A 25,728-nucleotide genomic window follows, 5' to 3' on the forward strand; every position below is an offset into this window, starting at 1 on the left:
GTCCTGGCAACAGCCTCGCCCTGGCAACCACCTGGCAACCGCAGCCCCCTGGCAACCAGCACTTGCAACGGCCTCTCCCTGGCAACCCCCTCTCCATGGCACCCCCCCGCGACCACCCCTGGCTATCTCCTCTCCCTGGCAACCACCCCAACAACCACCTCTCCCTAGCTACCACCCTGGCAACCGCATCTCCCCTGGCAACCACCCTGGCAACTGCCTCTCCCTAGCTACCAACCCCAGCAACCACATACCCCTTTTCTTTTTGTAAATCTCTCTGGTAACCACCCCGGCATCTGCCCTTGGCAACTGCATCCCCCTGGCAACTGTGTACAGAGTCACTGGATCAGTGCTCTGGAACTACTTCGAATGAAGCCAGTCAGGAGTCACCAAGGCGAGAAGCCCACATGGCTTCTGCTTCCTGGGTCTGACCTCAGAGCATTCAGCATCCTCTTCCACACAGTGCGCTTCCCGCAGGGAGTCTGCCCAGGCCGGACCCCTGGGGTAGCCAGAGAGCCCTGCACTCCAACTCTGCAGCCAATCGGGACACTGAGCCAGCGTGTGACACAGACGGGTTATTAGTCGACAGGAACACAGCATAGGACAGAGCTTGTTAGCACAGACATCAGGAACATTCAGTAAAGTCCATTGTAGTGGGAAGGAAGCCCAGAGCCAGGGTCCTGACCCTCCCCCTGAGGCCCAAGCCAGCAGAGACTGACTGACTTCCATCTGCCTGGCCTCTGACACCCCCATTGCCCCTCCTCTGGTCTTTGTCTCGCTTCCTGGGCAAAGTGTGACCTGGTTGCATCCCCCTCCTGGGTCTCAGGTTATGAAGGGCACCGTCCATCACCTATGTTCAGGCAGCTGGAGCCACCTCACCTGCCCCAAGGGTCTCAGCAAAAGTCACACACCCTTATTCCCACCACCTAGGCACTGGTGCAGTACACAGAGAAACTGAGGCACACACAGTATTCATGCAAAACAGTGAGACTCACATAGGCTCACATATAACATAATAAGGAGGAAAAAACCCACTTTGTCACAACCGCTCTTTGGTGATGAGCTCCTCTTTCTACTCACTGCCAGCAACCACATCCTCTTGGCAACCGCCCCCACCCCCCACCCCCCCACAATCACCCCCAGCAACCAAGTTCCTCTGACAACCACTGCCTTAGGGACCCTGGCAACCACCTCCCCCGTCCGTCCATCCCCACACACACACACTAGCATCTCTCCCCTCTTCTGTGGGGTTGGGCCTGAAAATCACAGATCAGGCCTAGGAATCACAGGCTGTTCTTAAAAAGAAAAGGAGTACTTGTGGCACCTTAGAGACTAACCAATTTATTTGAGCATGAGCTTTCATGAGCTACAGCTCACTTCATCCGATAGTTAGTCTCTAAGGTACCACAAGTACTCCTTTTCTTTTTGCGAATACAGACTAAGACGGCTGTTACTCTAAAGGCTGTTCTTACTCCTTGCACCACACACACACACGAATGAACAATGTGGATTCGCTGCCTCACTGAACCTTCAGCGGCATCATTTCCAGCCCCCCACCACCACCACCTGCACACACACACACACGCCCTGTCTATGCCAGTGAGAGCTGGGATTCCCCTGCCAATCCCTGACTCTAGGAGCTGAGGATTTAGGGATAACTTGGGACATGGTGAGACCATCAGGCCTGACCCCCAGGCAGAAAGCAGCCCCCTCCCTGTCCCATCTCCCCCCCCCGCCCCCGTGCTCCTAGTGCACCTGCAAGGGTGTTTACACCACCCAGAGTCCCCCAGGGACATACCAGGAAATGTGGAGGCCGGGTAGAGAGAGACACTCGCAGACACAGGGCCTGCACTGGGGCGGACAGGGAGCATGGCGGGGATGCAGGGTGGGAAGGACACAGGTGGGGGTTCCATGGGGTGAAGGGGACACACTAGGGAAGATGGGGTGGAGCTACCCACGAGAAGGGACACAGGATGTGGGGCAGCAAGATAGGGTGGGTGGTCACAAGTTGGGGGATGTGTGTGGGGGGGAGATGGGGTCAGGGGATGTGGTCTGCCCCCATCTCCTTTCCCCTTCAGTCGATGCCTTGTCACAGGCAGAAAATCCCAGGGGCGTTCAGGCCTCGTCCCTCCAAGCAGAGAACTCACCCCCAATCTATGGGGTGCACCCCCTCTTGGCACCCTTCTGCTGTAGAGCCCCATGACCCTTCTCCACCAGCTGCAGGGCCCCTGGCTACCCCCTGGGACCCTCTGCTGAGAATGTCATGGTCCAGGGCCCCGCCCGCCACAACCACAAGGCCCTGCTGGAAATAGCAGCCCTAGCTCTGGGCCCGCCCACCCCCGGGGCCCTCCCCTCGCCAGGCGCCGCGGGGCCATTGCACTGGGCACAGGGGATGGCGCCTGAGCTGCACGGCCTCCTGCTGCTGACGCTGCTGGTCTGGGTGGTAGCGGCCAGGATCGGGGCCCCCCCGAGGCAGGGGGAAATGGCCAGACGGGTCAACACCACAGGTGGGAGGTTCTGGGGGAAGCAGTGGCCCAGGGAGACCCTGGGGGGAAGCCAGGGTGCATGTGGGGAAGGTTGGGCCCTGGGGACTGGCAGGAGGCTAAAGGGGGAGCAGGGGAGTGTCTGGGCCAGGGCTGGGCCCAGGTGATGTCTCAGGGCTGGGGGAGCCAGGGGGCGTGTGGGAGAGGCCGGCGAGCTGTGACAGGTGGAGGATGGGCCAGGCAGTGGCTGGACCGGGCTGGGATCGTAGGGTCGTGGTGCGGAGGCTGCTCTGCGGGATCAGGCCACGGCAGGGCTGGGGAAAGGCGGGGGGCTGTGACTGAGGGGGGAGGCTGGGAGGTCATGGCTGGGGAGGAGGCTGGTTCCCCATTTATGTGTCTCTTCTTCCACCCCTCCCCCCCAGAGTTGAAGGCTGCAGTCCTGCCCTGTGGGGGGTCCGGGGCTGTGTATGGGGACCCCCCCACTCAGTTGTCACTCTCCTGGCTGTGGAGGGGCCCGTGGGGCCAGGAGCTGCTGAGCCTGAACGCAAGCCTGGGGGAGCCGCCCCCCCGCACCAGGATGGGCATCGGGGTCTGGGGGTCACTGGTGCTGCCCAATGTCTCCACCTCAGACGCAGGCGTCTACAGCTGCGAGTGGGACGGGGACAGCGGGGGAAACGTGCTGCTCAATGTGCCAGGGAGCCGTGAGTCCGGGAGGATCAAAGGGCTGATGTGGGGGGCAGGGCCGTGGGGCAAGGTCTGGATGGAGGAGATGACTGGGGGGAAGGTGGTGGTTGGAGGGCGGGATGGGGAGTTGGGGGGCAGGCAGCAGTGGAGGGCAGGCACTGAAGGGGTGGGGCTGGCCTGGCCCAGGGGGCTAAGCAATGGCAGGCAGTGGGGTGGGAGGCAGAGTGCAGATGTGGGAGGCTGGTCCAGGAGGGTGATAGTGTTTTGGGGAATGTTAGGGGGCTGATCCAGTGAGGGGAGGGGGGCAGATCCAGGGGGGCAGTGTCAGGGATTCAAAGTTCTCAGCTCTGTACGGCCCTGGGAGGAACCCCCCTTCGGTGTGACAGCCCCCCATGAAGGTTGCACTCTCTCTCGGGGATAGGCCCTCTGCCCCCGCTGCCTCCTGGAACTGCATCTCTGAGCTTTAAGCACACCTGTCTCTGCCCTGGGCCCCTCGGGGAGTCCACTCGCTCGGGACCCCCCGGGGCCCCACCCCCAGAGGGAGCGATGCCCCCTGATCTCTAGCCTGCAGTGACTCAGCCAGTGTAACACAGGAGGTTTATTGAGCGTCCAAACCCAGCACAGGAAACTCTCCGGCCCCTCAGGCCTGGCCTCCCTCAGCACTGTACATCTAGGTCTCTGCTCCATCCAGGTGGGCTCTGACTGCTCTCCCTCTCCAGTACAGCTGCCCCCTCCTTCCAGCTGAGCCCCCAAGATCATCTCCCCCCTTGGCCCCTCCTCGACCTTTGTCTTCGGTCCCAGGTGTCACAGAGTGTGAGGGAGTCCGGGGCCTGCACCCCTCTTCCTGGGATTCACCGTAACTCTCAGCCAGCCAGTAAAACAGAAGGTTTATTGGACAATAGCAACACAGTCTAAAACAGCTTGTGGGTACACCCAGGACCCCTCAGTCAAGTCCTTCTGGGGGGCAGGGAGCTCAGACCCCAGCCCTGGGGTTCCCTGCATTCGACCACCCAGCCCCAGACTGAAACTCCGTCCAGCCCCTCCTCCTCTGCGCTTTGTCCATTTCCCGGGCCAGGAGGGCACCAGATTCCTTTGTTCTCCCACCCTTTAGCTCTCACCTTGCAGGGGGGAAGGGCCCAGGCCATCAGCTGCCAGGAAAGAGGGTGTCTGTGTCCAGACCCCTGCACACACCTGCCCTCTAGGGCTCTGCAACGATCATACGCCCTTATCCCACCCCCTAGATACTTAAGAACTGCCTAGGGGAAACTGAGGTACCCCCACAATATTCAGAGGAAACATTAAGAACAGCCCCACTTCATCACACCAGGTAAACAGGTTGCTGGGTCCCTCTCTCTTCTGTCCTTTGTTCCCTTCTGGCTGGAACCGGTTGGTCAGGTCACTGGGGTCCTCTCTTCGCAGCCCATTGTCCTCCCATGGCCAGAACCAGCTGCCTTCCAAGGTGGGCTGAGCATCTTGGTCACCAGTCTGCTAGGGTCCCACATTTCCAGGCCTCCCCCATCTCCAGGCTATTGTCCGGGGTCCTGGCAGGAAGGTAAGGTCACACTTGGTCCCCTGCAACAACAAACCCCATCCCACCGCCAGGTGCCATAGGACCCAGCACACTGTCGCACCAGCCCCACTGCTTCCCTTGGGCCCTGGCTAGATTCTCCCCGGCCAAATCCATGAGCTTCGTGAGCCTTCTGCAGAATTTTCCTTTCGTCTTCCCCTCCCAGTTGTCCCTCATCAAGCTCTGGGAACCCCTCACTATCTTTCCAGACACCAACTTGAAAGGGTGGACCCCTGTGCATTTCTTGGGTTGTAAAAGTTGTGCAGCAGCCTTCGCCCAGTGTGCTGGCCCCCCTGATCTCTAGAGAGAGGTACCTCACAGCCAGGTACAACCACCGGAGATACTGCTGGTGGACCACCAGCTGCCTCCTGATCCCCCAAAGTTTTGTTTTCCCTCTGGAAGCCCTTTCCCGGTACCGGGTCCCTTCTCTCACATGAATCTTTCTCTGCGATCCTCCCCCAGGATCTTGCAACACCGTTGCTCTCAGCTTCTTCTGGGCAGGACCCTTCTGCTGCTAGGTCTGGAATTCAGCTGGTGGGGTTGGGGCCCAGCCCCCGTTACTGTGTCTGTTTCCCCACCAGGGGACAAAGCCTTGGTCTCAGCCCTGTTAAGCCCTGTCCCTGGTAACTCACACCCCTGTTGGAGGTGTTACCTCCCCTGATAGGTAGTTTGCTGGTGTCAGACCAGGTCTCCGACCCATCCCCCCATCAGCACCGCCTCTGGAAGTGGATTGGGCACCCCAACCTCTTTGGGGCCCCCCATTTTAGATGTACCCTTGTTACAGGCACCTTAACCTGGAGGGTCCAACGACCCCCCTCAGGGTTAGGTTTGCACTGGGCACTACCTCATCCGGGCCCACCACATCGGCTGTGCCTGCATCACCTCAGCGCCTGGACCCCACTGCCCCCAGACCTCCCTCCCATCTACTTTGATGGGGACGAGGTGGCGACTGCCCACTGGGCTCTGCCCTGTGCTTCACTGCGGACTGAGCCCTCTCCTGGCCCCTGTCTGGAGGAGCGAGATCCGGGCTCTCTCGCTTTACTCTTCTGGGGTTACAGACACCTGGTCCAGATCCTGTCTCAGAGACACAGTCACTTCCCAAGAGTACATCAAAGCTGATGTGCTGAAGGACCCCAGCTACCAGTCCCCCCGACCCCCTCCAAGCCTTCCTGTGTCTGCACGGGATCTGAGCTATCGGCAGGTGAATGGCTTCAGCTGGGGAGCCTTCCCCCCAAATTACACAGCCCCTTGGCTGCCAGTGGAGTCTCTTGGTCCCAGAATCTCTCCATCCCATGAATGCTCCCCATTGACCCCCACCTTCCGCTCCCACTGGGGAGCCAAGATGTCTTCTTGTGCACCCCTGGGCTCAGGTATCTGCTGGGCTCGGAGTAGAAGCCCGTCTGCCTCCTCCCCTCCCCTGCCCCAGAAGCTGGCTGGTTGGGATAGACACAGCTGACTCTCTGAGCCTGCATTACAGGCTGTCCTCCCTTCACCACGTTAGCCCTTCGCGGGTCTCTTGGGCCAAGACTTTCTTTATCTTTGGGTATTGCACCACCTGGTGTCTTTTTGCAGCACAATAATTACAGCTCAGGTCTCTTGGGACCCATGGAGGGAGTCTGCCTTCTTCAGCATTAGTGGGCAGCCCTGCATTGGGGTGGACAAGCTTGGGGTGGAGTCCCACCTCTGAGAGGTCTCTGTGTGACTCCCCTTCCGAGTCACCAATGTGGGTTCCTTCCCCCCTCTGCTGCCCATACACTTATCTGCTAGAGTACCTGCACTTCTCAGGTCTTTGGGCTTTGAGGACAGACGTCCTACAGCTGCTCCAATCCCACCCGATTATACCCATCTTCTGCAGGGGTGGCCCTGCACCCTTTTCCCCCTTGCAGAGATATTCCCCCAGCAAGGTGGTGACCTCCTTGTATGAGACACCTGGAGTTTCTCGTACACCCTTGAATCTTTTCCTATCTGCCTCAGTGGTCCACTCAAACTTAAGCAGCAAAGCCTGTTTGAACCGTTCATCGTCCCCAGTCCCTACACCAGCCATTTGACTGAACGCTTCTATCGCCTTGAGGCCAAGCAAGGGGGTGTAACGGGGTCAGCACGCACCTCTTGCGAGCGCCCCCTCTGGTTGGGCATGCCTGCGTTCTTTAGTTCTGGTGACCCCTTTCGGTGGTTCTCAGATGATTTTTTCAGCGACTCAGCTCTCCGGCCGAGTCACACACTGTCTGCATGTGAATCAGAACAGACCCCTGCCGGTGTATAGGTCCCAGTGGACTGTATCTAGTGCCACTCTGGTGGTGACTCTGTAGCCCTCCCTGGGCTTTGGATTTTAAGTAGTCCAGCGCTGGTATGGGGCCACATCCCCAGGGCTTCTTCCCTGGAGATACTATCTTCCTGCAGCCCTCCCCAGGCTCAGTTCTTACTCAGTTCCCGCAGCCAGCCAGGAGCTTCTTCATTGCTCCCCTGGTCCCTGCTAGCAAACTGTTTTCAGCTCAGTCCTAGCCTCCAGCCAGGAGCCTCTCACTCCCCCCAGGTCCCTGCCAGCAGACTGTCTTTGGTCCTGCTGCTCGTCCAGCCAGGCACACAGTCCTTCTTCTCCAGCGCCACCCAGCAACTAATGACTGCACTGTTCTGCAGCTCCTTTTATAGGGCCCTCCTGGCCCTGGATTGGCCGTTCCAGCAGCCCCTCTGATTAATTGCGTCCTCACCGCGCTAAGCCTCTTGGAGGACCTCTCCACTGCGCCTTTCGTGGGATGGGTGAGGCAGAATCCTGAGGCCTCCAGCAGGGAGCTGTTGGGCCTTGTCCACCCCATCGCAGGGGGTTAGACAGCCGTGCCCACCCGCCTGGTCAGCCGGATTCAAATCACAAACGTCCTCACCGGCAGTGAGGGAGGAACCGATATCTCCCGCCCCCCCATTACACCGGGTCACACTTTGGAATCTAAGCTTCCTTACCCCCTGGCAGGTCCTCTTGGCCCGCCTCTCCTCCAACTCATGTTTTCACTGCTCCGAGCTGTCAGCTATAACCTCTGCTCCTCCAGCTCCAGCTCCTGCCCTCTCAGCTCCAGTTTCCATCTCTTCACATCCACTGGGGGGAACCCAGGTTGGGAAGCCCCCCTCCTGGCTGGGGAACTGGGTCTGGCCCCCTGCTGCTACTCCGACTGCCCCCTGCTACTCCCAGGCTCTCCGGGCATCCCGAAAGCCCGCTGGAACTGGAACTTGCTCCTCGAACCGCTCACTCTCTCCCAGCCAGGCAATCAGCTGCTTCTGGGTGAGCCTCCCCACGCTCAGCCCTCTCTCCCTCTCTCCCAGCCATGCCAGGTCCCTCGTACAGAGCTGGTTCTAGACCCTTTCCTCGCTGGTTCCTTCAACTCCCTAGTTTTATCGCTGGCAGCCACTCACTGCAAAGCACCTGCGCTCGCAGCCAATTGTCTGTAGGGTGCATCCGCCAACCATCCTCTGCTACCACGTTGTCACGGACTCACAGGTCGTGCCTACTCTTGGCCCCGTGCAGTCCCTGGGGAGAACCCCCTTCAGTGAGACAGCCCTCTTTGGGGGTCCACTCTCTCTCGGGGGTTAAGCCCCTCCGCCTCCTGGAACCACACCTCTCTGAGCCTTAGCATGCCTGTCTCTGCCGTGGGCCCCTCAGGGAGTCCCCTCGCTCTGGACCCCCAGGACCCACATGCCGAGAGGGAGCGATGCCCCCTGATCTGCAGCCTCCAGTGACTCTCAGCCAGCGTAACACAGGAGGGTTTATTGAGCATCTGAACCCAGCACAGGCAGGTCTCAGGGCCCTCGGGCCTGGCCAGTCTCAGCACCTTATGTCTAGGTCTGTCCTGCATCTAGGTGGGCTCTGGTTGTTCTCTCTCTCCTGAGTCCAGCAGCCCCCTCCTTCCAGCCCAGCGTCCTATATCCACTCCCCTCTCGGCCCCTCCTCTGTCCTTTGTGTTCGGTCTCAGGTAAACAGGTCACTGGGGCCCTCTCTTCTCCGTCCTCTGTTCCCCTCTGGCTGGAACTGGTTGTTCAGGTCACCAGGGTCCTCTCTCCTCAGCCCATTGTCCTCCCACTGGCCAGAACTGGCTGACTGCCAAGCTGGGGTGGGCCTCCTAGTCACCAGGTCATTGGTTGCTAGGGTCCCCCATCTCTAGGCTGCTGTCTGGGGTCCCAACTGCTAGGCAAGATCACACCTGGTCCTCTGTAACAACAAACCCTCTCCCACCACCTCATTAAACATGCAGCACACAGGGAAACTGAGGCACACACTGTTCATGCAAAACACTAAGAAACCCCCCCACTTCATCACAAGCAGGCAGTGGGGGTCCTGGGAGCTGATCCAGGGGGGAAGGTGGTGAGGGGAGAGGGGCTGATCCGGGGTTGAGGCGGTGTGGGGAGGGTGACTGACCCGTGGGAAAGGCAGCAGGGGGCTGACTTTGGAGACAACGGGAGGCCTGGGGGCTCACCCAGGGGGGCAGGTGGTGCGGGGAGGAGGCCTGATCTGGTGGACAGGTGTTTGGAGGTTATAAGGGGGAAGGCAGTGGGGGGCTGATTTGGGGGCAGGCAGTGGGGGTAGGAGGGCTGATTTGGGGGGCAGGTGGCAGGAGACCTGGGAGCTGATCCAGAGAGCAGAGACTGGGGTGGACAGGGGGCTGGGCTGTGGTCTGAGCCTGCTCTCATCCCTGCCAGGGGAGCTCTACATCTCTGGGACCCAGGGGGGGCAGGTCGTGCTCCCCTGCGCTGCGGGAAATGCCCGCGAGACCCCCGCTGTGGACTGGTTCAGGGATACAGACAACAGGACCCACCAGTTTGACCGCGCTGGCCCACGGCACTGGCCCAACGGCAACACCCTGCGCATCAAGGGGCTGGAATCAGGGGACGCTGGGCGGTACTGGTGCCGGGCCAGGAACCAGAGCTGGACCGTGCACCTGCACCTGGGAGGTGAGGGACCCTGCTGTGCCCCCTGCTAGAGTTACCAACTTTCTGATTGCAGAAAACTGAACACCCTTGTCCCGCCCCCTGCCCCTTCTCTGAGACTCACTCCTTCCCCCCTCCCTCGGTCGCTCGCTCTCCCCCATCCTCGCTCACTAGCTCATTTTCACTGGGCTGGGGCAGGGGGTTGGGGTGCGGGAGGGGGTGAGAGCTCCAGCTGGGGCTGGGGATGAGGGGTTTGGGCTGCAGGAGGGGGGCTTCGGTCTGGGGCTGAGGGGTTCAGAGTGCGGGAGGGGGTGTGGGGTGTGGGCTCTGGGAGGGAGTTTGGGTGCGGGAGGGGGCTCAGGGCTGGGGCAGGGGGTTAGAGCACAGGACGGGGGTCAGGGTGCAGGCTCGGGGTGGTGCTGACCTCAGCATGTTCCTCTGGCTCCTAGGCGTAGGGGACAGGGGGCCTGCGTGCTGCCCGCGCCCACAGGCACCGTCCCCACAGCTCCCATTGGCCGCAGTTCCTGGCCAATGGGAGCTGCAGAGCCGGCGCTCGGGGTGGAGGCAGTGCGCGGAGCCCCCTTGGCTATCCCTTCACCTAGGAGCCGAGGGACATGTTACCGCTTCCCGGGAGCTGCATGAAGCCGGGCACGGGGCCTGCCAGCCCCACGCCAACCGGACTGTTAATGGCCAGATCAGTGGTGCTGACCGGAGCTGCCGGGGTCCCTTTTTGTCCAGTCGAAAACTGGATGCCTGGCAACCCTAGTTCCTGCTGATACCCCGGCACCCCGATTGCCTCCTGCCCTCTGCTCCTGCCTCCCTGCCCTACAACTCCCCAGATCTTTCCCGTCCCACCCCTGACTGTCCCTGTCCCCCGCAGGGGAGCTGACATTCTCGGTGCTGGCTGGGGACACGGCCTGGCTCCCCTGCAATGGCTCCATGCCAGACGCCTGGGTCCAAGGCTCCTTGGCCTGGAAGCGGCTGGGCCCGGGGGTCTCGTGGAAGCAGCTGGTGGAGCTGGCGGCTCGGCGCTACGGAGCCTACATGTTTCAGCTCTCCCTGGGCACTGGCCCAGCCCTGGTGCTGCCGGCCGTGACGCTCGACCAGGCCGGGACCTACCGCTGTGTCCGGGGCAACCACAGCCACGCTGTGGAGCTGGAGGTCACGGCCCACACAGGTAGGGGGCAGAGTGATGTGGGGGTCATGGGCCACACAGGTAGGGGGCAGAGTGACCATGGGGAGTAGGGTGGGTTATGGGGCAGGAGGGTGATGATGGCTCTGCCCAAGGGGTGGGGGAACTAGTGGGCGTGGGTACAGGGGGGCAGTAGCGGGGGGTGTTACGGAGTCCCCGGGCGATGCTCTGGAACTGCTCCCCATGAAGCCAGGCAGGACTCTGGGGCAGTCGCCTTTCTGTGAGCAGCCTGTCTTCTGGACACACAGCTCACCCAGCTTCCACCTTCCTGGGTCTGACCTCGGAGCATTCAGCCTCCTCTGCCCCTCCGTGCACTTCCCCCAGCGAGTCCGCCCAGGCGGGGTCCTGGGGAAGCCAGAGGGTTCTGCCCCCCAACTTCGCAGTCAGACGGGACTCTCAGCCAGCCAGTAAAACAGAGGTTTATTAGACGACAGGAACATGGTCTAAAACAGAGCTTGTAGGTGCAGAGAACAGGACCCCTCAGCCGGGTCCATTTTGGGGGGCAGTGAGCCAGACAACCATGTCTGCCCTTCACTCCATGTCCCAGCCAGCCCCAAACTGAAACTCCCTCCAGCCCCTCCTCCTCTGGGCTTTGTTCCTTTCCCGGGCCAGGAGGTCACCGGATTCCTTTGTTCTCCAGCCCTTTAGCTCTCACCTTGCAGGGGGGGAAGGCCCAGGCCATCCGTGGCCAGGAAACAGGGTGTCGGCCATTCTCTGTGTCCAGACCCCTGCACACACCTGCCCTCTAGGGCTCTGCAATGATCATACACCCTTACCCCACCCCCTAGAGACTTAAGAACTGCCTAGTGGAAACTGAGGCACCCCCACACTATTCAGAGGAAACATTAAGAACAGTCCCACTTCGTCACAGGGGGACATGGGGGGCACATGCAGGGGGGGTGAGGCCAGGCCCGTCACAATGTCTCTGTCCAGGAGGGTGGCAGCCCTGGATCGTGGGGGCTGCGGGACTTGGATACGTTGCTGTTGGCCTGGCCTCCCTGTTTGGATACTACCAGATCCGCCGAGGTGAGTTGGGATCCGGGACGCCCCCAGTCCCTGCCCCACATCTCAGGCCCCCCTTGTAGCCCTGCCCCTCAGCCCGCCAATCGGCCCCGGGCTTTGCTTTGTGCTGTGGGGTGGGTGGGTGCGACTGGGCTCAGTCCTCAGGGCTCCGGTGAGAGGGGTCCACACTGTGGGGGGCACGTCTCCCCCAAAACGGCACCTTCAGTCCTGGGGTGATGACCCTGGCCATAGGGAGCAGAGGTCAGGGGGGTGGGGGGAGAGCGGAACAGGTGCTGAGTGGGGTGGGAAGTGCTGGGTGGGGGAAGGGGTGCTGGGTGCTGGAGGGGGGCTGGCTGGGTGCAGGAGGGTGCTGCGTGGGGTGTGGAGGTTTTGGCGAGTGGCTGGTCGGGGGGAGGGGTGCTGAGTGAGGTGGCTGGGTGGGGGAGGGGCACTGGGTGCTGGGAGCATTGGGGGAGGTCTGGGGGCCAGGGGGGCTGGCTCCCCTGTGCCCCCCTTACAGCCCTGTGCTGTCTGGTTCCAGCCCTGCAGACCAGGAGGAGGAAGAAATGCCTGATGGATCCTGCCAGGAGGTGACCTGGGCTGGGGGAGAACCTGCTACCCCAGGGTGGGAAGGAAGGGTCTGTGCCCCGGGCAGGATGAGGGCGTCTCTGGGATCCGGAAGAGGGGTCTGTGTGGGCTGTGGGAAGGGGGCTGCTGGAAGCAGGAGGGTCTCTGGGTGTGGGGGATGCCCTGGGGTGTCTGGCAGACGGGCGCAGGATGTCTCTGACCCACGCGGTGCCTGTGGGGTGTCTCTGGGAGGGGCGGGGGGGCGGAGTTTCTGCCTGGCGGTGGCGGGGGTGCGTGTGTGGAGTTTGTGATTCTGATTTCCCGGTCATGATTCCTCCATTTCCAGGTTTTTCAAGGTGACTGGGAACGGGGCTCACACGCCTTATGGGAATGTCCTGCCCCTTGCAGACACTGCTGGTGAGTGCCCCCTGCCCCCCAACACCTTCTACCCAGAACCCCCAGCCCCTGCCCCCCAACAGCTACTGCCCCCCAACACCTTCTACCCAGCACCCCCAGCCCCTGCCCCCCACAGGAACGTCCTGCCCCCTGTAGGCACCGCCAGAGTGTCCCCACCCCCCAACTCCCCTACTGCTTCCCTTCTCCCCAGCACCCCCTACCCTACTCCCCCTATGAGAATGTCCTGCTCCCTGCAGATACGCCCAGTGAGTGGCCCCTGCCTCTGCTGGGTCCCCCAACATCCCCACTACTCCTTTTGCCCCCCAACACACACCCTGCCTCCCACAAAAACAGTCAGCCCCTACAAACACAGCTGGTGAATGCCCCCCACACCCCATTTCCTCTCTGCTCCTCCACCCTCTACAGGAACACCCTGCCCCGCAGGTGAGTGCCCCCCCCATATTTTCAAAGCGATCAAGCCCCAAAGCGGCTTTTGGATCAGCCTGACCCCCTGCGTATGACAGCCCATTGTAACCCCCCCCCCCCATATGTACCAGTTGCACTGAAGTGGTTTAGTCCCAAGGCGGCTGAGCTGTTGTGGCCCCAGGCAGGGAATGTGGGAGCCTGGGGTGCCCCCAATGCCTGCAGCACCCCACGGGTCCCCCTCTGTCCCAGCCAGTCTGACCTGGGGAAAGAATCCTTCCTGACTCTGCAAAGGGCCACAAGCTTGGCTCTGCACATGGGAGCCAGCTCCACCGGCCAAGTGTGTCGGGAGGGTTCTCTGACCCACCTCAGAGCCTGCCCGCCCAGTGTCCCCTCCCCAGTGGGGCTGTCCCTGGTGCTTCAGAGGAAGGGGAAAATAAAACTGAGAATCCAGCCAGCCAAAGGGGGGCAAGTTCCTTCCTGACCCTGCAGGTGACAGGCCACAGCCCTGAAGCATGCGATTGGATCATAGGCATTGTCTTAATGCAGAGCCCCCCTCGCTTTGTGTACCCTCCCTCCAGTCACCCAGGGGGCTGCGTCCCCACAGCCGGCCTAGGGAGGGGCGTACTGGTGCCTCTTTCCAGCTCCAGGGCTTGTGGGGCTTGACCCCCAGGGATGGCCAGTTGCCACATCTGGCTGCATTGACCCCCTTGTCCCCGTTCCCACCCAGGCCAGCTGGTGTGACTCCCCCTACCCATGCCGCCCTTCCCTCACTGTGCATCTTCTGGGGCCCTGCTCTGACCCTGCCCCCTGTTCCCAGGTGTGGGGCAGACGGATGCAGTGCCCTATGAGATCGTGGCACTGGGTGCAAGAGGGCAGGGGAGGCCACTGCCTGCAGAGGGGCCCATCAGTGCTGCTGTGTCAGAGGGTGAGTGACACCCCCCCCGAGGTGACCCCAACCCAGCCCCCCTCCATGGCTTTCCAAGCACCGCAGGAGTAGGGTGCAGAAAGGGGGCCGGGGCACAGACTGGGAGGATGGGAGTGATGGGGGGCACATATTGGGGTGGGATGTGTGACGGGATCCCCGGGGTGCAGCCTGGGACCATGGGACCGCTGTGCCCCCTGAACTCTCTCCAGCCTGGGCTGTCTCTCACAATGCCCTGCTAGTGACCAGCAGCAAACCCCTCCAGGCTGTGATCACTCAGCACAACCGCATGTGGAATCCCAACGCCCAGCTGGATTGCGTGAAAGCTCCCAGGGCCACTCGTGACTCACGCAGAGAAAGTCAAGTCCCCCCAGCTCACAGCACTGTACCTCAGGAATATGCCGTCTTGCACTGCTCAGGATGAGCAATGCAGATTTATTAATTGGTTCACCACTTCAGCAATGGAAAGCGGATCTACACCAGCCTTTGCAAACCTGAGCAATTTGCCACACGCTTCATACAAACTCCCTGGTGAAGATAAACAGTAAAACAAACGTATTGACTATAAAAGACAGATTTTAGGTGATATTATGTGAAAGATAAAAAGCCAGAGTTAGTTACCAAAAGAAATAAAATATCAGCATGCAGTCTAAACTCTCAAACCTATTAGACGGGGCAACATCTAGATTAAGCAGTTTTTCTCACCCCACTGGATATTGCGGTTCCTAGTATACAGATTTCACCCTTGAAATCTGGGCCAGTCCCCTCAGTTGGAGTCTTCATAGTGTCCTTGTTGGTTGCAGCGTAGGTGGGGGAAGGAGGAAGGCCCAGCATGGGGCCCCTGTGTCTGTTTTATACCCTCAGTCCATGTGCTTGGGAAACACAAGTCCAGGCATGTCTGGGGGCATTGCTGAGTCTCCAGGCCAGGTTGAGCAATCCCCCTGGTGTGGCCTCATGTAGGCGAGTCACTGCATCCCAGCTCCCTGGCTGGACAATGGCTGTTGGTGGTTGTTTGACACCCCACCAGGGCGCTGGTTACCTTCCTTGTTGTTACCTCAGGGGGAGCTAATATCTGGCTGATTCCCCAACTTACAGCATATTTCAGTGACAACCGTACCACACAATCTCATAACTGCATTAATGACACACATCTATGGATAGAGAAATGACTTTCAGCAGATCATAACCTTTCCCCTGATCTGGGAACAGGGGGCAGGGTCAGAGCAGGGCCCCAGAAGATGCACAGTGAGGGAAGGGCGGCATGAGTAGGGGGAGTCACACCAGCTGGCCTGGGTGGGAACGGGGACAAGGGGGTCAATGCAGCCAGATGTGGCAACTGATACCTTACCAGGCCTGCCTTCTATGTAGGATCACAATTATATAAAAATGAGGAGTATGGGGGTTACAGGATGCTCCCCCAAGGTATAGAATGTCACAGGGTGTGAGAGGGATACAGCCAGATGAGGGATGGGGTGAGGGGTACAGAGGGGGCAGGGGCACACAGTGGGAGAAAGGGGGCGGTGATGGGAGCCCAGCCACAAGCAGGAAGATGGGGGAGGGGTATCCTTGCCTCCCCAGGGGGCCCTATGGAGCAAGAGATGGCAGCTCAGCACAGGGAGGGGCCAGAGTAAAGGGGACTGGGGGCCGCAAGACCCACATTGACACCCCCTCTCCCCCCAGACGAGGAGGAGTACGAGCACCCGGACAGTGAGGAAGAACCAGCAGCCGAGGGTGAGTGGGGGGCAGAGAAGGCGGGGAGCTGGAGTTAGAGAGGGGGTTGGGGCATGACAGGACAGTGATGGGGTGGGGAGGGGCTCTGGGAGGGGACAGGATGGGGGGCATGGGGAGGGGGTGATGGAAGGGGCTGGGCTGCCAGGCAACTGGTTTGGGGTCACCTGCTCTGCTTTTCTCTCCCGGCTCCAGATGGTGATGGCTATGAAAACACCAACGGGGACATGAAACTGTGCATGGGGGACAAGGGGTCCAGCGGTAACAGCCCCCGCAAAACCACCCCCGGCCCCCTCACCCTACACCACCCACTGCCCTGGGGTGAGACGGGACTGACTCCCCGGAGCCAGCCAGTCCCTGCCCGGGGGCCAGATGGGAGCCGGCGCCCCTAAAGGGGAATGACCCTGTGTCCCATGCCCTGCGATGGGGCTGGATGGGAGCCAGCGCCCCTAAAGGGGAATGACCCGTGTCCCATGCCCTGCCATGGGGCTGGATGGGAGCTGGCGCCCCCTAGAGGGGAATGACCCTGTGTCCCATGCCCCGCGCCCCTGCAATGGGGCTGGATGGGAGCCAGCGCCCCCTAGAGAGGAAAGGCCCCATATCCCATGCCCCGCCCCCCCGCCCTGGGGCTGGATGGGAGCCAGTGCCCCCTAGAAGAGAAAGGCCCTGGGTCCCATTCCCCGCTTCCTCAGCCTTTCTGGCCCTAGTCTACACTGGGGGCTGCGGTCTCCAAAGGGGGCGAAGCCCAGGGCCTGTTTAGGGACATCCGCTCCCCTGACGCCCTCCCGTCCTTCCCCCAGACGGTGCCTGCTACGAGAACAGTCTGGAGCAGAACAGAGCAGGAGGCAACTGGGCTTCAGGTAACGGGGGCACTTGGATGGGGGGTAGGGCTGAGAGCAGGGTCCTGGCTGGGGAATGGGGGGTGGGCAGATCTGAGAGTGGGGTCCTGGGTGGGGAATGAGGGGGCAGGGCTGAGAGCGGGGTCCTGGCTGGGGAATGGGGGGGGCAGAGCTGAGAGCGGAGTGCTGGGTGGGGAATGGGGGGGCAGGGCTGAGAGCGGGGTCATGGGTGGGGAAAGGGGTGGGGGCAGGGAGGTGGGGCTGTGGTGTGGCAGGGAGCAGGGCTGAGTGTGGAGTTTCTGGGGGTCTCCCCTGGGCTGACAGAGCACCCTGCCCTGCACCCCCAGCCCCACAGCTTCCCCCCCCGTATCTCTCATTTATTGCCCCCCCCTCCCTGTCCCCAGATGCTTCCCACTACACGAATGCTCGCCAGGGCCCCGGGGCCGAAGACCAGGTCTCTGAAGGTAACAGTGTGGGGTGCTGGCGGGGGGCTACCAGGAGGACACATCCCCACTCCCAGGCATGCCCCAGGGCAGGAGGGGCCCCTCACCCTGGGGATTGGGAGTGGGCGGGGATCTGCACACCTAGGGCAATGGTTTCCCAGGGTCCAGAGTATCACCCTGGTAACAACACCCCTGGCAACCTGTTCATCACCCTGGTAACGGCTCCCCTGGTGACACTGGCCGATGGCCTTAGGTAACAGGATCCCTGGTAACTCCAGGCCATCCAGAGGCTTGCCCCCGGTAGGGTGTCCCAGCCCCAGAAGCCCATCAGAGGGCAGCAGGCAGGGGCTGCTGCTGACAGGGACCTGCCCCCTGTGTTGGCAGGCAGCGAGTGTTATGAGAACACGGAGGAGGACAGCGCCCCGCTGAGCCCTGGAGCTGCACGGCTCGTAACAGGTGATGGGCTCAGGGAGTGTGGGGTCCTGGGGTGGGGGGCTCAGGGTCAGTCCTCCCCTGCCAGGGTCTGTGTGTGTGTGGGGTCCTGGGGTGCCTATAGGGGGCACTGTGAGTATGTGAATACCATGGAGCCTGCAGGGGGTGCTGTGTGGGGGGGGCAGATCCTGGGGTGCCTATAGGGGGTGCTGTGTGGGGGTGTGTGAATCCCGGGGTGCCTGTAGGGGGCACTGTCTGTGTTTGGCGGGGGATCCTGGGGTGCCCGTAGGGGGCGCTGTGTGTATGTGGGGGGGTGAATTCCGGGGGTGCCTTAGGGGGCGCTGTGTGTGTGTGGGGGGGGTGAATTCCGGGGGTGCCTATTGTCACGGAGTCCCTGGGCGATGCTCTGGAACTGCTCCCCATGAAGCCAGGCAGGACTCTGGGGCAGTCGCCTTTCTGTGAGCAGCCTGTCTTCAGGACACGCAGCTCACACAGCTTCCACCTTCCTGGGTCTGACCTCGGAGCATTCAGCATCCTCTGCCTCTCCGTGCGCTTCCCCCAGCGAGTCCGCTCAGGCGGGGCTCCTGGGGAAGCCAGAGGGTCCTGCCCCCCAACTTCGCAGTCAGACGTGACTCTCAGCCAGCCAGTAAAACAGAAGGTTTATTAGACGACAGGAACATGGTCTAAAACAGAGCTTGTAGGTGCAGAGAACGAGACCCCTCAGCTGGGTCCATTTTGGGGGGCAGTGAGCCAGACAACCACGTCTGCACTTCACTCCATGTCCCAGCCAGCCCCAAACTGAAAACCCCCTCCAGCCCCTCCTCCTCTGGGCTTTGTTCCTTTCCCGGGTCAGGTGGTCACCTGATTCCTTTGTTCTCCAACCCTTTAGCTCTCACCTTGCAGGGGGGGAAGGGCCCAGGCCATCAGTTGCCAGGAAACAGGGTGTCGGCCATTCTCTGTGTCCAGACTCCTGCACACACCTGCCCTCTAGGGCTCTGCAATGATCATACACCCTTACCCCACCCCCTAGATACTTAAGAACTGCCTAGGGGAAACTGAGGCACCCCCACACTATTCAGAGGAAACATTAAGAACAGTCCCACCTCGTCACACCTATATGGGGTGCTGTGTGTGTGTCTTTGTGTGTGAATCCCAGAGTGCCTATAGGGGGCACTGTGTGGGGGGGTATATTCTGGGGTGCCTGTAGGGGGCACTGTGTTTGTGTGTGGGGACCCCGGGGTGCCTGTAAGGGGCGCTGGGTGTGTGTGTGGACCCCAGGGTGCCTGTACGGGGCGCTGTGTATGTGTGGGGACCCCAGAGTACCTCTAGGGAGTGCTGTGAGGGGGGAATCCGGGGTGCCTGTAGGGGACACTGTGGGGGGGGGAGAATCCAGAGTGCCTGTAGGGGGCTCTGTGTGGGGGAGGGAACCCAAGGTGCCTGTAGGGGGTGCTGTGGGGGGGGAACCTGGGATGCCTGTAGGGGGCACTGTGTGTGTGTGGGGGGAACCCAGGGTGCCTGTAGGGGGTGCTGTGGGGGGGATCCTGGGGTGCCTGTAGGGGGCGCTGGGGGTGTGTGTGGACCCCAGGGTGCCTGTAGGGGGTGCTGTGGGGGGGATCCTGGGGTGCCTGTAGGGGGCGCTGGGGGTGTGTGTGGACCCCAGGGTGCCTGTAGGGGGTGCTATGGGGGGGATCCTGGGGTGCCTGTAGGGGGCGCTGGGGGTGTGTGTGGACCCCAGGGTGCCTGTAGGGGGCGCTGGGTGGCCTCACCCAGTGGCTGGTCTCTCCCCCCAGACCTGCGGATGTTGTTGCTGCTGGGTGCGTGTGAGGAGCCGGAGCGGGATCGGCAGGATGGACACAGCGAGGACTCTGCTGGTGAGAGGGGCTGGGAGCTCCCCTGGGAGGGCGAGAGGGCCCCCCGACCTTTCCCTGATGCCCCCTTGTTCCCCACAGGCTCCCAGGCCTATGAGGAGATGGCCGGGGCTCTGTATGCAGCCCCTGCCTGGCATCTCCGCCTACGGGACCGCAGCCAGGAGGAAGGTGAGCTCCAGGAATGGGGCTGGGACCCCAATATCCCACTCTGGGTCCCCCCATATCCCAGCACCCTGAGCCCCCTCCATGGGATCACCTCCATATCTCAGCACCCCAAGCCCCCTTTCCTGGGGTCACCCCATATCCCAGCCCCCTGAGTTCCCCTCCCTGGAGTCACCCCATATCTTAGCACCCCAAGCCCCCTCCCTGGGGTCACCCCCATATCCTAGTGCCCTGAGCCCCCCTCCCAGGGGTCACCACTATAGTCAGCACCCTGAGCCCCCTCCCTGGGGTCACCCCCATATCCCAGCCCCCTGAGTCCCTCTCCCTGGAGTCACCCCATATCCTAGTGCCCTGACCCCCATCCCAGGGGTCATCCTCCTGAGCCTCCCTCCCTGGGTCACTCCCATACCCCCATCCTGACACCCCTGGGGTCATCCCATCTCCCAGCCCCCCTCCCTGGGGTGACCCCAATATCCCAGCATGCAGGGACCATCCTTGGCCTTGGGGCCCCCACACCAGGCCCTCTCCCTGAAACACCCAAGATGTTTCTGCCCCCACCATGCCAGCTGCCCCTCCCCAGGCCCAGAGGTGCAAGGGGAGGCTCCCCAGGAGAAGGGCTGGGAGGGGCTCAGCCCTCTACCTCCTCCACCGGAGATGAGGTGTGTATGGGGGGTGGAGTGGGGGCAACAGCCCCCCCAGGCCCTGGCTCTGACCCCGGCTCCCGTCCGCAGACGCCGATTCCTATGAGAACATGGAGGGGGGGCCGGGCTGTGTCCTGCCCCCCCGGGAGGGGAGCGTGGAGCTGCGTGGAGACGGTGAGTGATGGGTGGGTGGTGGTGAGACTGGGCACGGGGGGTCCCCGGGGTGGGACCTGGGGGTAGAGGTCAGTGGCGGGGGCGCCCCTGGGCTCTCACCTGTTTTGCTGTCATTGCAGCTGCTGGGCTGAGGGCCCCAGGGCCCGTCGGAGCTGAACCCGCCAGGCGAGCGGTGCCCCGGAGCCTCACTCGGGACTAGGACACGCCGCCCCCGGGCCAAGACAGGCAGCGAGAGTATCTGAGCCCGTGAGGACAGGGCTCTCAGGGAGGGCCCCGCGCCCCCATGGCTCCGATCCCCATCCCGGCTCCACGTCCTGGGCCCCACTGCTGGGGACGGCCCCAAAGCTGCGGAGGGCCCGTGGGCTCCAGACGCTGTTCCCATGGCTCTGCAATGGCCAGCTGCTAACACCGTGCCCCCAGGTGCCTCTGGCCTGCCCCACCCTGGGCTCGGCTGCCCCACAAGGACAGCTCCATCCAGCTGGGCTGGATCGCAGCCCTCGGCGTCTGACATGTGCATGTCCAGGCTGGGGACAGGGCCCCCCCAGTGCCTGTACCCCCCCCGATGACATGCTGGGGAAAGGGCCCCCCCAGTGCCGGTACCCCCCCAATGACATGCTGGGGACAGGGCCCCTCAGTGTCTGTACCCCCCCGATGACATGCTGGGGAAAGGGCCCCCCCAGTGTCTGTACCCCCCCCCGATGACATGCTGGGGACAGGGCCCCTCAGTGTCTGTACCCCCCCGATGACATGCTGGGGACAGGGCCCCTCAGTGTCTGTACCCCCCCCGATGACGTGCTGGGGAAAGGGCCCCCCCAGTGCCGGTACCCCCCCAATGACATGCTGGGGACAGGGCCCCTCAGTGTCTGTACCCCCCCGATGACATGCTGGGGAAAGGGCCCCCCCAGTGTCTGTACCCCCCCCCGATGACATGCTGGGGACAGGGTGTCACGGAGTCCCTGGGCGATGCTCTGGAACTGCTCCCCATGAAGCCAGTCAGGACTCTGGGGCAGTCGCCTTTCTGTGAGCAGCCTGTCTTCAGGACACGCAGCTCACACAGGTTCCACCTTCCTGGGTCTGACCTCGGAGCATTCAGCATCCTCTGCCCCTCCGTGCGCTTCCCACAGCGAGTCCGCTCAGGCGGGGCTCCTGGGGAAGCCAGAGGGTCCTGCACCCCAACTTCGCAGTCAGACGTGACTCTCAGCCAGCCAGTAAAACAGAAGGTTTATTAGACGACAGGAACATGGTCTAAAACAGAGCTTGCAGGTGCAGAGAACGGGACCCCTCAGCTGGGTCCATTCTGGGGGGCAGTGAGCCAGACAACCACGTCTGCACTTCACTCCATGTCCCAGCCAGCCCCAAACTGAAAACCCCTCCAGCCCCTCCTCCTCTGGGCTTTGTTCCTTTCCCGGGCCAGGAGGTCACCTGATTCCTTTGTTCTCCAACCCTTCAGCTCTCACCTTGCAGGGGGGGAAGGGCCCAGGCCATTAGTTGCCAGGAAACAGGGTGTTGGCCATTCTCTGTGTCCAGACTCCTGCATACACCTGCCCTCTAGGGCTCTGCAATGATCATACACCCTTACCCCACCCCCTAGATACTTAAGAACTGCCTAGGGGAAACTGAGGCACCCCCACACTATTCAGAGGAAACATTAAGAACAGTCCCACTTCGTCACATCTCTCCCCCCTTCGAGATCGAACTGAGCAGGGTCACTTTAGCCGGTGACCTGGGGAAGTTCGAAGCCACCAACGTTCCCATGGATGCCCCAGCATCTCTCCCATTCCTTGGTAGGAGTTACACCAGGCCCTTCCAGTTTCACGCCCTCCCTTAGGTCAGGGTGGTCGATAGCACTCGCAGGCCGCATGTGGGAAGGTTTATGCAGCCCATGCCCTTTGGCCACCCCAAGAATGTCTCCCCATTGACCATCACCTTCTGCTCCCACTGGAGGTCCGGGGGGCCTGGCCCCAGGAAACTCCACACAGACATATAGGTTGGGGTCAGGAGTGGGAGCCTGTCCACATCCCCAACCACCTGGCTGACGGAGTCTGTGGCCTTGGGACCCAGCAAGGGAGCTAGACACCGGGGCTTTTCCGCAGGGCCCCCTTGGTTCAAATCGCCAGCCTGCTCAAAGGCAGTGAGGTGGGCATCCACACCCCCCCCCCTCCTTAACCAGGGGCAGCAATTTAGTCTCGAGGTTCCCTGCGGAACTGGCCCCCCGGGATCTATCCCCACTCACCCCGGGGAGGTCCCCTAGGCCTCTCCACCCCACCACCGCCAGTTCATGCTGCTGCTGCTGCTTCTGCAGGTCTTTCTCAGGCTCTCGCTGTCTCTCACAGTCCTCTTGCTCTCTCGGACTCAGCTCCACTCCCGTCTGTCTTGATCCCCCGATGGGGAACCCGATCGTGAAGACCCCCGTCTGGTCGGGGACAGGAGTCTTGGCGATGCCTGGCTCCCGCTTCAGCTGCTCCCAGATCCTGCTATAGCCCCAGTTGGGGTCAGGAATCTGTTCCTTAGAGCGGTCATCCTCCTCCAGCTGCACGATTAACTCTGCTTTGGTGAACTTTCCAATGCTCAACCCTCTCTTTTTGCACAGGGTGACAATGTCCTTCTTAAGGAGACGGTGACAGGCCATCACTCCGCTCCTCCCAAGTTGTTGTGGACTCACAGGCTCCCCACGGTTTCCAGGGAGAACCCCTAGTGTGCCAGCCCTTCTCCAGGTCACCACCTCTTTGCCAGGGTCGAGCTGCAGACTCCTCCGCCCCTTGGACTGCTCGCTGCAATCCCCAGGGGAACCCTGTTACTGCACAGTCCTTCTAGCTGTTCACACACTCCCAGGGGTTAACCGCCCCCCGAAACCGCTCCTCTCTGAGCCTTCAGCAGGCCTGGTCCTCGGCAATCCCCCTTCGTGTTACTGCTCCCCAGTCACTTACTGCAGGAAGCGCCATCCACGGGGTGCAGTACATCCCACCGCTGCCACCAGTTGTCACGGAGTCCCTGGGCGATGCTCTGGAACTGCTCCCCATGAAGCCAGTCAGGACTCTGGGGCAGTCGCCTTTCTGTGAGCAGCCTGTCTTCAGGACACGCAGCTCACACAGGTTCCACCTTCCTGGGTCTGACCTCGGAGCATTCAGCATCCTCTGCCCCTCCGTGCGCTTCCCACAGCGAGTCCGCTCAGGCGGGGCTCCTGGGGAAGCCAGAGGGTCCTGCACCCCAACTTCGCAGTCAGACGTGACTCTCAGCCAGCCAGTAAAACAGAAGGTTTATTAGACGACAGGAACATGGTCTAAAACAGAGCTTGCAGGTGCAGAGAACGGGACCCCTCAGCTGGGTCCATTCTGGGGGGCAGTGAGCCAGACAACCACGTCTGCACTTCACTCCATGTCCCAGCCAGCCCCAAACTGAAAACCCCTCCAGCCCCTCCTCCTCTGGGCTTTGTTCCTTTCCCGGGCCAGGAGGTCACCTGATTCCTTTGTTCTCCAACCCTTCAGCTCTCACCTTGCAGGGGGGGAAGGGCCCAGGCCATTAGTTGCCAGGAAACAGGGTGTTGGCCATTCTCTGTGTCCAGACTCCTGCATACACCTGCCCTCTAGGGCTCTGCAATGATCATACACCCTTACCCCACCACCTAGATACTTAAGAACTGCATGGGGAAACTGAGGCACCCCCACACTATTCAGAGGAAACATTAAGAACAGTCCCACTTCGTCACACAGGGACCCTCAGTGTCTGTACCCCACCCGATGACATGCTGGGGACAGGGCCCCTCAGTGCCTGTACCCCCCCCCCGATGACATGCTGGGGACAGGGCCCCCCCAGTGCCTGTACCCCCCCCCCGATGACGTGCTGGGGACAGGGCCCCTCAGTGCCTGGGCCCCCCCCCATGACATGCTGGGGACAGGGTCGGCACCAGTACACACCCTCCCTAGCAGCAATCTCTCCTCCACACATCTCCACTGCCCCTTGGCCTGAAGTGTCCGAAGAGCAGGGGCCACAGCAGGCAACCCCCACCCACCCCAGTGTGCCTCCATCCAAAATAAATAATATTGTCCTTGGCCTGCGTTTGTGTCACTGGGGTCACAGTCAGAAGTGGAAAGGACATGGGGTTGGGGGTGGGGCTGGGAGCCAGGACTCCTGAGTTCCATCCCTGGCTCGGGGAGGGGGGGGTCTAGTGGTTAGAGTGGGCGGCTGGGAGCCAGGACTCCTGGGGCCTGAGAACAATGGAAAATCTTGTCCCTCCCGCCCCACTGAGAATAATGGAAGCTGAGTTCTTTGACCACTGGCCTTGTATGGCCCCCCCTCAAAGAGAGGGGGTCTCTGTGGGACACTGGCTCCAGGTGGGTGTGGGGGGGACCCTGCTGTGTGTGCCACCCCGGGCCCAGGGGTGGCTCTGTGTCTCCGCTCTCCCCGTGGCCTCTGGGCCAGGCTGTGAGCGTGCTGGGCAGCCCCGATCCCGGACTGGTTTCACTTCCAGCTCTCACTCGCTGACAGTGAGAAACCCACTCCTCGGGGGCGGGTGGGAAATGACGCGTTCTGCGCTCTGCCTGAGGGGCCCGTCCCGCACCAGACGCCGCGGAACGAGGCTCTCGGTCAGGTTGGCTCAGAGCCGCAACTCCCGGGGGCTCGGCCCGGGGGAGGCAACAGGATTTGGCGTCGTCCTGGTGAGCTGACTGGAGCCCCCACGTGCGAAAGCCTGGGGCGCTGTCAGGGGCTGATGGAGAATCTGCGCCGGCTCTAGGTGAGCGACTCTGTTGGCTCATTCCCCTCCTGGCCAAACACTCTGCCCTGCTCTGCTGGCCGCCGAGGGCTCTGCTCTCAGGAATCCCCTCCCCGGGCCGGTGCCCCCCACCGCTTCGTGCGGCTCCAACTCCCCCAGGCTCTGTCAGGCCGCCCTTTGCTGCCCCCAGGTCACGGCTGTCGCCCTTTGCCAACCCCTTCCCGGCGTGTCCCCATCTGTGAGCTGCAGAGCGCAGCCCGGGACGCAGCGCCCAGAGATGGTCGCACCAGGCTCTCCCCAGCTGGGGACTTGGCTCTGTAGGGCAGCTGCAGGACATCTCTGTTCCCTGGTGCCCTTGGCACAGTGGGCAGGCCCTGCACCCAGGGTGGGCACCACAGGCTGGTCTCTCTGAGGCCTGTCCAAGGCTACAGCTCTCGCTGCTGGAACCAACCAGGTGTGAGCACAAAATCTGCCGGGGCCTCTCCCTGCCCTGCGAGAGCCTGGAGCCCTCGGAGACCCGGTGGCGGCCGCCCCAAAGATTCGCCGTCCCAGGGTTTGTTACCAGCCCAGGATGTGTCGCAAG

General features: G+C 61.9%; 1 protein-coding gene across 3 annotated transcripts; it reads left to right on the plus strand.

The window, feature by feature from the left end:
• Positions 1-2,269: 2,269 nt before the first annotated feature.
• Positions 2,270-21,363, plus strand: CD19 (CD19 molecule). 3 transcript variants are annotated; one of them, XM_048853058.2, is made up of 17 exons: positions 2,274-2,504; positions 2,903-3,181; positions 9,415-9,666; positions 10,523-10,819; positions 11,768-11,860; positions 12,378-12,426; positions 12,750-12,820; positions 14,043-14,150; positions 15,828-15,878; positions 16,071-16,136; positions 16,676-16,735; positions 17,119-17,178; positions 17,542-17,613; positions 19,380-19,460; positions 19,539-19,625; positions 20,351-20,434; positions 20,554-21,363. In XM_048853058.2, exons 1-17 carry the CDS (start codon positions 2,390-2,392, stop codon positions 20,631-20,633), a joined length of 1,905 nt encoding a protein of 634 aa, XP_048709015.1. In that variant the 5' UTR covers positions 2,274-2,389; the 3' UTR covers positions 20,634-21,363. The 3 variants fall into 3 exon arrangements, with proteins under 3 accessions (XP_048709017.1, XP_048709016.1, XP_048709015.1); XM_048853060.2 differs by lacking the exon at positions 14,043-14,150 and having other exon boundaries at positions 2,270-2,504; XM_048853059.2 differs by lacking the exon at positions 20,351-20,434 and having other exon boundaries at positions 2,273-2,504.
• The last annotated feature ends 4,365 nt before the right edge of the window (positions 21,364-25,728 follow it).

This window comes from Caretta caretta, chromosome 6 (genome assembly GCF_965140235.1).
Source record: "Caretta caretta isolate rCarCar2 chromosome 6, rCarCar1.hap1, whole genome shotgun sequence".
Taxonomy (NCBI): Eukaryota; Metazoa; Chordata; order Testudines; family Cheloniidae; genus Caretta; species Caretta caretta.

Excerpts from the sequence above, each read along its gene's own strand:
- CD19 (XM_048853058.2), top strand. The coding sequence starts at position 2,390 with ATGGCGCCTGAGCTGCACGGCCTCCTGCTGCTGACGCTGCTGGTCTGG. Across the intron at positions 12,821-14,042 it reads GCCCCTTGCAGACACTGCTG|GTGTGGGGCAGACGGATGCA; the intron begins GTGAGTGCCCCC and ends CCCTGTTCCCAG. Across the intron at positions 19,626-20,350 it reads GGACCGCAGCCAGGAGGAAG|ACGCCGATTCCTATGAGAAC; the intron begins GTGAGCTCCAGG and ends TCCCGTCCGCAG.